Here is a 13632-nt window from a genome sequence, read left to right on the forward strand (position 1 = left end):
ATACTGAATATGATATTGTATTCATTCTCTTCAGCATTGTTATCCTTGCTATACATATCGGATTTCCGATATGTAATCGAACAAGTAAGAATTGGACAATGACTATATGAAGTGATTGTTGAGCCTGATTCTTTGTAACGATTCAAAATGAATTCAATTATATTATCATTTGTATAATATCATTGGTTAGGTATTTAAATGGATGACATATTAAGTAAGGATGTAATAATGCGATATATAGAAGTTTGGATTTGAAAGCCTTTAACTAAGAGGTCACTTCACTGCTATGTTTTCTTTTCAATTCTTTGTGTTAGATGAGTGAATATTGATCACTCAATATTCTGGTTTTCAGCACAGACAGTAAAGTATTATTGCTCCAACTCACATTTAATTTAAATTCTTGTAAATATCCGAAAGATTTATATGGCATGAAAAATTTTTACAACAACTTTTATCTTTTATTTATTTGTAGTTGTAAATATTTCTGTTCCGTTCCATTCTAACAGCTTTTTTCATCGCATGGTAGATATGTTTTATATATGTGAAATATTTGTAAAATCTATAACATTCGTGAAAAGTAATGGAGCTGTCCATATTTTCGTCAAAACGTGGCGAATGAGGTAAATATACCAATATCAACTGCATACAGTCATTTGAGAAGATGGAAATAATTAATGGAACATTTCAACAGTCGGAAAATAAGTAGTTCAGAAATTCAAGCAGACTGTGAAACAACCTGCTTGTTTCTTGTAAAACAACTAATTCAAGTACACACCACTTTACAGCTTTTAACCGCCATCTTTTCTCTGGTAACGCATTTTGGCGAAGTGAAAACTTACCTGTGGGCGAAATCGTAGATTTTAACTGTCTCTTAGTCAAACAAAATGTTTTAAAATGAGATGATCATATAGAAAAAGTCCAGGAGAGTGATTAATTTAATAAAAGTATCAAGTTGGAGTACAGACTTGTCGGGCTGATAGGCATGTACATTGATACATCACAACTTCATATGTTGTACAGAAGTTAACAATAGACATTAAATTAATAATCATCAGAAGATATGTTGTTTAAATGAAATTTGCAAGTTAAAAGTTTATGCTGACATTCCTTTTTTCTTACTCCTAATAATTTAGCTGAGCTTCAGTTTACCTAAATCAACATCGTTACTTGGTGCAGTATTTTATCCAGCCTCTGTAGAACGTGGTCATTATCTTCGAGCTAGTCTGGTTTTAGCATGGTTAACCGATTCTGAAATAAGACATAATGATATTCTCACAGACAGTCAAAAGTCTGCTACGAAAGTGAAAGATTCTGAGTCATCATCAACATCCACAGCATCATTAAAGAAACAGAGATTTTGGGTCATTGATCTAACCGGACAAGTTGATCAGTTCCCTGGTTTATTTCGTCTTCTCGTTTATCCAGATAATGTAGACGATGATAATGATGATGGACGAAATGATAATATAAATGCTAGTAATTCCAATTATTTAACACGAAATCGTCAAAATACCCAATCACAAGCCTCGTCCCCTGACGCCATTGTTGAGATCGAAGATAATGCCAGTGACGATATTGATGTTGACAACTTAAATACTGGAATTGATTTAAACGGTAAGATATCTGAAGAGGAACCATTATTGGACTACGATGTTGGAGTTTTCGAAGAACGTAAATTCCAGGTGAATAATATTTTTTATCAATTAATTTGTGTTATTTGTGAATAGATCAAGTCTTCATTAGTTTTGCGAATGATTCATTTTGGTATACATTATCACTTTTATTATACGATCATTCGAACATATTACAAAATAAACAAATAAAACGGATCGAACTGGGTAGAAATCTTAGACTTCAGTTCAAAACTCTCTGATTGCTACTATCCACTCATCACTTTTAGTGACAATTATATTTTTGAGAAATTATTTTCCTATACTTTGTGGGGTTGAATTTTTAATCGTTACTTCCCATCTTCAGATTTTATTCTTTCTGATTATAGTAAGAAACGCACGATTCTTCAAGCCACATTCCTCCCGTTCTAAAAAAACTAGTGAGATAATAGTTATATCGAGTCAGTTCTCATGGGATTCATGCATACCTACTAAGACTGATGGAAATTCAGTTAAGAATATCAACAATGGGATAACTCAAACCATTACAAATTAAATCGATAAATATATTTCAGTACGTTTGTTAAGTACATTTGATGACTTTGCATAAAGTTCTGAAATATATATCTTGCTTCTATGGTAACTCTGAAGTTTAAGGCATAATACAGTGTACTATGATGTTAGGGCATTCAGAGGCATGCATGCTCAATGTGCTTCACATTTAGATCTTAATCTTAAAGGAATGGAGTATTGAAAACGTTTATGACTTTTCATTAGTATTTATGCGTTTTTTATTTACTAACATACTTAACTGTGACTGGAATAAAACAGTTCTTCGGTCTATATCTAAAAGTGAACGCACTTGAATACCCAGTCTAGAAACGCATATTGTACGATTTTTTTGACTAGGAGTTTTGTAATACTGTTAAACTATAGAGTTTAGGTGTAACATCTATAATCAGTCAAATAAATCTTGGTCTTCAATACTTCGTCTGTTTCTGAAATATAAATTACCATAATTTGTGCGAAATTATGAGTAAATATTAGTTAGCCAGAAAAAAAGAGTAGAGCACACATTAGAGACAATAATTGGAAGTGTTAAACAAATGAATAGTACAAGAAGTAGTCATAATCGCAAAGATGATATATCTTTTCTTAATTGACAGTTACATAAAGAAGGGTCAAATCAATGTCAGAGTGAATTGGAGTGAGTGGACTTTTATATAAACACAATCATATCAACCTAAGCTTAGAAACTTATAAGCTATACCTTTGTTTCTATTTCTATAGGTTCGAATATTAATACCTGGTCCAACTATTGAACCAGATTATGAGAAATCTTTCCGTTTGGTTATCCTGGATGATAGCAATCGTTTAGATATTCGAGTTAAACGAGCTATTCAACCGCCAGATGAAATGGCTTTACGAAAGACTTACGGGCAAATATCTGATGGTAAATTAGTAGTATATAATAAATATTATTATTATTTTCCTTTTGAATAATTTTTTCTGGTTAGCGTTTTTTAGCGAGTTAGTTTTCTACGGGATGGGGTCGCTAACCCCATGCCCAACCCTCCTCTTTTATCCGGGATTGGGACCGGCAGTAGCCCCCAGAGGGGCTCCAGGCGAACTTATTATTACTCTATACATCTAATAATCTGAAATACATAGGGAAGAAGTATAAAAGATATTTCTTTTAGAATGTATGGAGAATTTATACTGGGTTTGAGAATAAATAACACGGGATTATTGTTTTTGCATCAAAGTTGAAACCTTGAGCTATTATACAGTCAAAACGTTAGAATGTTAAGTTACTAAACTAGAAAATTCATCACCAGTCAAACGACTAAAAAATGTCTTTTTTATGTTTTGTATTTGCCCTAACTCATCTTGTGCAATGAAACTCAGCACTCTCAAGTATTACATTGGAAATTTTAGGTCAGTAATGAAACCTAGTTTATTTCAAATTTTACTGAAATTCACCAAGTAGTCTATAGAATCTTATCTGTCAGGAGATGTGCCGGTCATAACTATGTAGTTAATCGATAAACATCAATGTCCATTGTTTGTTAGATATAAGAGTAGAGGCTGAGAAACAACCAATCTCACTATTTGATCGATTGTAAACAATCAACAGTATAGTTAGTATTTCGGCAATATTTTACGTATATATAATTACACAGTTACAACAAATCGACTGATCACGTAAACACATCCTGTTGGAATTGCATGAACTTTGTACTATTGGAGATGTTGGTTTTTCTTCTGATCTCTTGTAGTTATCCCATATTTTGATAATAAATTGAGGATGGTTTTCTGTTTGAATTATAATAAGAAGAGGCTACATTTTTTTCGGCATTACTCGAGATTGACTTTTAAAATATTTAAATTGCTTTATATTATCTACTACTCTATAGTGTTCTTCATTATTCCTTCCTGAGATTTTGATATAAAATTTGTCTGTCCTACGTAGGGTGCTAAAGTCAATTGGAAAAGTATATACTAAATCTTTCGATGTTGTTATGAATCTGATTGTACATAGACATTTGAAATATGGGAAACAACTAGGAAATGTTTTCTTATAAGATACAAACTATCCACTCCATTTTCATCTTTCTCGTTATATATCTCGTGGGAGAACAAGACTCAAGTACACTAGAATTCCAATATCTTTCAACAAAAATACCAGAGATTGTTTCTAGCACACATACTAAATGACTGACATGTTTTAAGGGCCGACATGATGAAAAACTTGTATCATTCAGCTTGCAGCTTTATTGTTATGAAGTTTCTTGTTTTTCTCCTAGAGATTTCATGAAATTTTGTAGTTTTATTTACTAGTTATATATATATATATATATATATATATATATATATATATATTCGGACGAATAAGAATAATAAATGGAACTTGTTAAAACATTGTATTCTGAGGATTCCATATTGTTCCAATTAATATTACTATTTGTTGTATCAATCAAATGTGGCCTAATAAGAAGGTCAGTCGATGACAATCATAAGTGACCTGATAGACCAGTGCATTTCACTAGCTAACAAATGGATTAATTTCCTAAGGGGTAGAGTTGTGCCTATAAAAATAAGTATTTGTGCATTTTATCCGGTAGCCCAATATACTTTGTCGCTCACTTTAATGTTCTTGCTCAAGCAGTCGATTGGGGGTTTAGTGTATCAGTATCTGTTTTCGGATAGCGCCGTTACAACACTATTAATGTTACCTGTTGTAACCAAGATACTGCTGTTTCATGAAACCGGAGAACCACTGTTATTTTCGATCCCCAAAGGGGAAGACGACAAAAATCAGTGATAAAAAACTATGTCGATAAATGTTGATTTGATACTCGATATCGATCAAACTTCTGTCTAAAATACCCCAATTTTTATGTTTTCTTTACACTGATGAGTAGTCATATTTTCATGAATTAAACAAAGTAGCATTTGACACTAATTAGTCAGTAATTTACTTTATGAACGCAGATTTGCAGCATCATAAAAGTGACCGTCTGCAAGCAATAGCTACAAATTATGCAAAAATTCCTTTCTAAAATATTGTTAAATATCATAGATAGCTGAAAAAAGAAACCAGTTTCGTACGTCATTAATATTCCAACCGATTAAATCTTTGTTTAATAGATCACTACCTGTTCCATCTCGTTTTTGGGATGAACACCAGTAGTTATAAGAAAATCCTTAACAAAATCACTATTATTCTAAATACAGTGAGAAAGCCCATAAAAAATCATGTTATTTGAATCAATTCAGGAGTTTCGTTAATTTGTGTAAGTCAAAAGCATTCATCATTGTACACATCAGTACATATATCAATTCGTCCTAATCATACGTATTTTTGAATTCATTTTAATATCGAATAAACCAAAGAAATTTGACTTGATACAATCAACACTAGTTACACAATATTGACCTACTTCTTTTCAAGCTTTATAAACCATAGGATTCATTGTAATAATAGGTTAACTCTATCTTTATTCATAGGCACCTAACGATAAACAACGAAAACTGGCCTAATTTCTTTTACATACATTATATAGGGATACTTAAATCAATGAATCCAGTTGTTGTCTGTTTTATTATTTATCTGTTAATAAAAACTGGTCTATTCCCTTTTTAAAAAATGCATCTAAAACTTTCAGATGACTTAAACCAAGTTGTATACTCACCATTTATACTTCAGTGTGTTATTTATTTATAACAAATAAATATAAAACTAATGAAAGTGAGTTAGAAAATTCTAAGATACTTCACAACGTGGTTGCTTGGATTATTAAATGCTGCCAGTTATTTTCTGTCAAGAATTCAAGAAATTAAATGAAACATGGTTTTTTTTACTAACCATTTAAAGTCTATAGATTTATAATAGAAAAAAATTTTTTTAATTAATTGTTTATTCAATTATTTATTTTCATACTATAACTCATTACAACTAGTCTCGTCTAGATATTCATGATATATTGTTTTGAGAATCATCATTGAAACTACTATACTTTGTTTTAGGTAATGGTCGTCCAACTTTAGTTGATCTACTACCAAGTTTAGCTGCACGTCAACAGGCAATACAGGATAGTCTATCAAAAAGAACTTCATTAAAAGATGATTACAAAAATGAAAATTCAGATGAATACAGATTAGCTAAGCGAAATATTAATTCAGAACCAAAAGATCAGTCGTCATCATCATCATCATCATATCTAACCAAGAATACGTTTGGACCATCATCCGCACTTGTCTATTCAGTAATTGGTATACTTCTATTACTTTCAATCATATTATTTATTGGATTTGTCACCGAACCTGGTATGTTCATTGTTTTAGCAATCATAATCTTATATGACTAAATTATAATATTTTCAGTATTTTAAATCAATAAATCTAATTAGTAAAGATTTAAAGGGAAATGTTTATGAAACTGCTAGAATTTTCTTTGTATCTTTGTTTAACCATTTATTTTTCGGTTAAATTCAGTACTAAAAGTTATTTTCTATTGTGTTAGATGGTGAATTTAAATAATTATCCAGTTATATTGATTAGGGTACCTGTCATTAATTCTACCCTAAATGAATATAAAAGTTACAGCTTTCCATTGTTATATCCATTGTAAAACATAACTAATAAGTATTAATCTAATACCAGTTAACTATGTTTTGGGGAAAATAACAAAACGTAGCCTCTAAAAGTGATATTTTACGAGTTAATCTTCTGATTATGACCAGTATCTCAGAAATGTTTTCTGTACTGATGAAGTGTAGTTCTTGATATATGGTGTAAAGTATTCAATGTCGAAATCTTAAGCCTCTTTAATGTTGACCGAAATGTTTTATCAGCAATAAAACCTCAGTTTACTCTTCGGATTTATTGTAGTTTCTTAGTTGTTTCAGATACAAAGAAATAGTGGATAATAGTTAATTACAACGTTTGCCGTTTCATTGTTTATATGAGTGATAATTTTTTTACATCAACTCGATTTATTATAAACTTACACTAGTGAAGTTCTATCATATTTATGAGAGATTTTTCATCCATATATTATGATATACCTTGCCAACTTATACCTCACATGGATGGTAGTTTGTATAATTATTTCTGTCGACAACTGTTTATGTAGTTTCATAGTAGTTACTGGAATGAAACTCCTAAGAAAGAGTTACTACTCTACATTTTAACCTCCTTTATTGTTCACGTACTACGCTGTTTAGATAATATTTATAAAATAACTAATTTACCAAATTCCACAGATTATGTTATTTGATTTTTAAGAGGAACTTCATGATCAGTTCAAAATAGATTTGCTCTACTAGAAGGATTGCAGTAATTTGCCATTTCTTTAAACTTAAAAACCAATATGTGAGATTGTTTTATAACACAATTTAGAATTTCCATTTTCTTTCTTAAATTTCTTAAAGATCCTACTATGGCTTGGGTTAGATTGGGTCCAATTGATAGTCAATCAAATTTAGACGGCGATCGTGTAGCTCTAGTCTCTAATCCAATTCGTCATCATTATAACAGTTGTATATCACGTTGGTTTCGTGTATTCCTGCTTATGGGTTACTTGTGTTTGAAATCGGCTTATACATTTGGAGTGACGCTAACAGCCTTAGCAATTATTATTCGTTATATGACATGGTAAGTGTAATGTTTGATTTGATAATTTGGTTAGTTTTTAGGACTTTGTCGTTAGATTTCATTACCGACTAGCTTCAACTTGAGAATTATTAAAAGCAAGATCTGGGACCTCTCAGGAGTGTATACTTGTAAACCCATTCAGAATTGAACTCAAAACAATAATATTTCAGGCAGTCACGATACCTTTATATGAATAAGTCGAAAACACTATTCAATTACACAATCAGTAGAGTGTTTAGATACCATTCAAGATTTACTAATAAAATTTGGTTGTCTACGCTGATATCGATAGTATGGAGTAAGGTTATCTAGAGTTATCACCTTTAGCCACCCATCTAATCGACTACAGTCATTGAGCTTCTTACCACGCTCATGATTCACATTTTTGAGATAGTTTGATTTTATTGCTACTTCACCCATCACATACAAGGATGTGAAGTCACTTATCGAGTTCAGCACATGTACAAATAATTCAAATTTGTCTGAGTTTGCTTCATGACAGAAAATTCACATGTAAGCATTGCTCGATTGTATATTACATCGTAGACTATGTAAGATATATAGATATGTAGTCTGGATCATTTATAAAATAATTTTACAGTTGGCTATCAATCATTCTATATTTTTTTAATAGATAATGCTAGTTATCAACTTCTCTTGCTTCACATAAATTGTCAGGAAACATATATAATCAGCTTAATCATTTAATTAAATCCATTATTGAATTAAGTGCATGGAGAACAATCTTAGTAGTATCATACATTTATAAGAATGGATCATTGGAATTAAGAATTAGATTTTGATTACTCTATGTATTATATTATGTTTATCTTGTTGTAAATTGAAGGACTTTTAAACAGTTTTTCAGTTAATGCAAAATTATATTACAGATAGATAGGATTAGCCAAAGATTGATAGATTTACCCTTATTTATGTTATTTTCAATATGAACTGAGCGTCTTGAAATTGTTTAGCTGTGTTAACTGTGTTAGTGGTTAGTAATGTAGTCTTGAATGTACGTTTTTTCCTATATGGGACTTGTCACCTGGATGTATCTTTGCTTCAATGTTATGATTCACAGTGAACTAATAACTGGGTTTAATTTTTCGTTTTTTAACACTTATTTTATTTGAAATATACTTAGTCATTCACAAAATTTCTTTTCTCTTTTTTAACATTAAAATTATTTTAAGTGAATATGCTAATAAATTAGGTAATTTGCCTGAATGGAATAGTTTAAATGATCAATCTGGTCAAATAATGGGTACAAGTTTGACAAGACAAAAATTATTACAAGATGCTATGGATATTCATTTGAAAAACGAATTAATTAGACAGCAAACAGAAGTCAAACGGTTGCGCAATATCTGTGATCGTAGTGTTGAAGCTATGTTTGAACAAATGAATAAAGTATGCACATTATTATCACAGCTATTAATATTACTATTATTATGAATCGTATCAATATTTTACATTTATCTCCACAGATAAATCAGACAGTCAATAGTTTCTTACACATTTAATACACAGATTCCATCCATTCAGTACTGATGTTATGAGGGCGTCTATATATCAAAAATGTAAATGTGAATTGAACCAGTCGTTTATACACTAAATCTCACAGTCAATCATCTTCATCCCCATGCATACATAAACAGACTAGAATTATAAATTCATTTTGTATTGTTTGTTTGTTTAGGACTGTAATTAATCAGTCTCTTATTGGCATATGTGCATCTTGCGCGGATTGCATCGATATTGTTTTAAGTCTCAAGCTTTATAAGCAAAGATGGATGGTGGCTAGCAGTAGAATCCAGGACGCGCGTTTCGTTCTATCTAGGACACGTCAGCTGGATGTCCCTGCATCCCAAAGTTGGTGTTCACTCTGGGACTCGAACCCAGTACCTTTTGAAGCGAACGGTACTGGACAATCCGCACAGGATGCATATATACCAATAAGAGACCGATTAATTGCAGTCATAAACAAACAAACAATACAAAATGAATCTACACTTCACTCCATCACACAAGCTAGTGGCGATCATGACTCAAAGCCAAGTGGGTAACGTGATGAAATTTGACGTGAACGGTACTGGATTCGAATCCCAGAGTGAACGTCAACTCGGATGCAGGTACATCTAGCTGACGATTCCTAATTGGGACGAAACGCTCACCTTGTGTTCCACTACTTGTCGCCATCTATCTCTGCATATAGGATGTACAAACATCCGTGACCCTAAATAATAAGGATATTGAAGTATTTAGTTTCGGTTAGATATTTTTATTGATTCTATGACCCGATTCATTTTCTAATATTTAAACGTCAACTAACTTATAGAATTTCTTTATTGTCTTGAACAGCTTTTATGAAATTTGTGATGAAATAACCCATTTAATTTTTGTACACTTATACTAAATTTACAAATTTCTATTATAAATAAATTACTCAAGAGAGACATAGTGTAATATTTAATTAATGAATTCAATGCCTTCTGATTTTATCGAACTTCAGTAACTTATTGATAATTCAAAACATCAATGAAAAGGTATTGAAATAGTTTGCTATTTCTCTTCAAGATCTAATACGAAAAAGTATTGTTTCATTTATGTCATATGATTCCCTGAAACTACTCACTTTATTTAAATTCATCGGACTGATAGTTATAAATAATGATTTATCGTATTATATTAATATTCTAACATATTCATAGTGTTAGTTTGAAGTTTCCTTTGTTAATATTGGATATTTATGAGCATTTTTTTCTATACAGCGTTTAGATTCTATATCAAGTTTATCAGCATCGAGACGTAGTCGAGTACTTCTATCTCAAGCAGTAGCTGAATTAGCACGAGCTACTGCTACAGCATCTGCTTTACAATTAGCTGAAGGTTTAATTGCATTTAATGAAACTGCTGAATGGGCTATGAATCGTCTTCAAGCAGATTTAGTCGAAACTGAAAGAGCATTAGGAAATTCAGATTGGCTTACTGGTAAGTGTTTAGTAATTTTTTATTTTTGATTATTTTAAAGTTATATATGTATAAACGAATGGATAAATTATTAACCAAATAAGAAATGATGATGATATTTATTAGGGTTGATATATTAAGTTACTTATTAGTTCCTTACACCCAATCAAGAATCGATAATATATTATATTGTCTGAGTTGCATAATAAGATTTAAATGTTTTATGAGTAGTAGTGAGAAAGAAGTGAAGAAAAAACTATCGAGAACACAGTTACAAAGTGAATATTTCAGAGATTTTGTAAAACGACATATATCTAAACCTTAAAATAGTAGAGAAGAAGTTAAAGTAGGTAGGGAAATTATATACTAAAAATGAAATATCTAATTGTACTTTAAAGAGTCGATTTAATAGATCTGCACCGCTTTATATCTACATCTACTCCCCCATTAGTGTAATATGTATTTCATTGACATTATGTGTAATATCTATAAGTACTTGGAGAAGAGAAAAATTCTTTAAAAAGAAAGATTTATAATTTAAATGCTTAACTATTCTTACATTATATTCGTATGACTTCAAGAATGTCTTTTTTATATTTTGGAAATGTCACAAAAAAGTTTAATATATTTAATTTACTCATAGTAATTATCTCGATATTTAATTTCTCTTTGATGAACTTTCCACTTTAAAAAAGTCTGTTATAACTTGAATACCTGGAAATCAGAAGAAATAATATCTTTATAATGATAGATGTGTTCTCGATCTGCAAAATCTACAATATATCTATCTAATGTTTGAAAATCGTTTTTAAGTAAATTCGTTAGAAAAACATCAAATAGTTTTGAAAGTGACAGGGGACAGATAGCCTTTGTTTTCTCCGTTAATAAACTCTTTTGTCACAAGCTGCAAGTATCACCTTATGATTCTAATCCATTGACAACCAAATCATGACAGAATTGTCAATTAGCTTAATAGTAATCAATAACTGAACTCTACTACCTAAACACAGAGTACCTTGGTAAGCGAAAGTTCGTGTTCTTTACAAAGTACTGTGCCTATTTCGAGTACTTTTTATTCTTAAAACGTATTTCGTAAAGCAACCATTTATGTTTCAATCGGTTCAGCTTATGTTTCATTTTGATAGGTTTTCAAGAGGTTAATAAATTCAATTGACTTCAGTTTTACAGTGCTTAATTTTAAGAATAATATTGTCCGACCGGCCATTTTTTTTTTTAAAAAAAACCCCACCCCATAAAAAAAAATTTTCCACCCCCAAATTACAATATTTTTCATCCCGTGTTTCGTCCAATGAAATGGCTAGTTTCAAAAATTAGATTTAATTGGTTAGTTATGTCTTGAAAATTGTTATAAATTATCCGTACTTGTCGACGAAGCACAATCTCAATCGTCATTATGGAGCAGAGTAACGTGCCGAGTACAAGCGCTGGTGTTTCTCACGTAACGGAAATGGAGGAAGTCTTTTTGACTACCTTGTTTCTGGTTGCGTTTCCATCGGTTGAAGCGTTAAAGGCCACTATCACAAATTTTGAAAGATCGACTTACAGTCATTATGTAGTGAGAGATTCGCATATTGGCAGAGATCAAAAATCCTACATAAATTTGTGTTGGCGAAATGGGCGTATAAGATCTAGCGGTTCGTCACAACGTATTAGACGGAGGAGGTAATTTGGTAAATTGTTTTATAATTTTTTTAACGAAGGGCTTGTATGAACACCTAATGCCCAGCATTTATGTTTTGTAAGATTATAGACGGCTATTGGACTGTTGTACGTGGGAATGTACATCACAATCACGAGTGCAATTCCCTGAGGTACCAGGGTAATTCATGGGTGCGCAGGTTAACGAATGGGGAGTTTGAAACTGTGAGACCGCTGCTGATTTCCGGTACCGCTGCATTCCACATAAAGAATTTTGCTTACCAATCTTATGGGAAATGTCTGACCGCTCAAGATGTCTGCAATATGCGTCGATACTAGCCGGTGCTCGTGTCCATTCTTCATTGAAAACGGATTACCATGCCGTCACATATTGGCTTACTGCACACACAGTAACACCGATGTGAACGTACAGTCAATTTGTGACAGGTGGTTACACTATGATGGTGCCGTTTATACAACGAGGAACTGTTGATTTGGATGAAACGCTCAGTAACGATGAGGAGGAAGTAATTTCTATTAACTCCGAAGAGTTAACTGAACGGGACATCGAAAATGAAGAAGAGGATGACGAGAATCGACTCTGCGACATCTGTAATCTTGCGCAGCCTCCGTGTGAAACCGGTGATGCGGTTGGTTGGGTTTTCTGTAGATGTAAAGCAATGTTTCATACCTTCTGTGCCTACGACCCATCGCCGAACGTACGAGCAGTGCATTGTCCTATCTGTGGCGCCATTACAAACTAATAGTGACGACGTCCGACCGCGAGAACGAGTAAAGGCCCTTTTCAGGGCCACCCACAATTTGATTTCCATTATTTTTTATCTACTACTTTTCCGCGGCAAAGGTCAAGTGATTAAGCACTTATTAATGTCTCATGAATTTAGATATCCCTTAGAGATTAATAATGGAAAAGCGATTATCGCTCATGTATTCGTAAACTTGTTTCTAACGTTTATTAGATATAAAGGTTAAGAAAACTTGGACAAGATTTTGTCATCTAATGAAGACTAATCTAGTAATTTTATATTTAAAATAATGTGATTACCGTTCATGTTTTAGTAACACATTTGTAATCTATCTAATAATAGTACATTTTGAGTACATTTTAATAGGAATATTTTAAAATAGTGAAAATCGTAATTTTGTCGTTAGGTCAATAAATTTATGATGACATTTATTAGTGAATATTATTACAAAGATGAATGTGATTAAA

The 13632-nt window shown here is 31.7% G+C and overlaps 1 protein-coding gene across 1 annotated transcript in view; it reads left to right on the forward strand.

Annotated features, from left to right (window-relative positions):
• The window catches only part of MS3_00004320 (uncharacterized protein), a 91611-nt gene that overhangs the window by 40919 nt on the left and 37060 nt on the right, over positions 1-13632 (forward strand). The window contains exons 29-34 of the mRNA XM_051212225.1: positions 1134-1682; positions 2901-3063; positions 6141-6440; positions 7547-7769; positions 8963-9179; positions 10541-10760. Of these exons, the coding sequence (XP_051073332.1) occupies positions 1134-1682; positions 2901-3063; positions 6141-6440; positions 7547-7769; positions 8963-9179; positions 10541-10760 (1672 nt within the window). The remainder of the gene's footprint in view (positions 1-1133; positions 1683-2900; positions 3064-6140; positions 6441-7546; positions 7770-8962; positions 9180-10540; positions 10761-13632) is intronic.

Source organism: Schistosoma haematobium, chromosome 1, assembly GCF_000699445.3.
Source record: "Schistosoma haematobium chromosome 1, whole genome shotgun sequence".
NCBI lineage: Eukaryota > Metazoa > Platyhelminthes > Trematoda > Strigeidida > Schistosomatidae > Schistosoma > Schistosoma haematobium.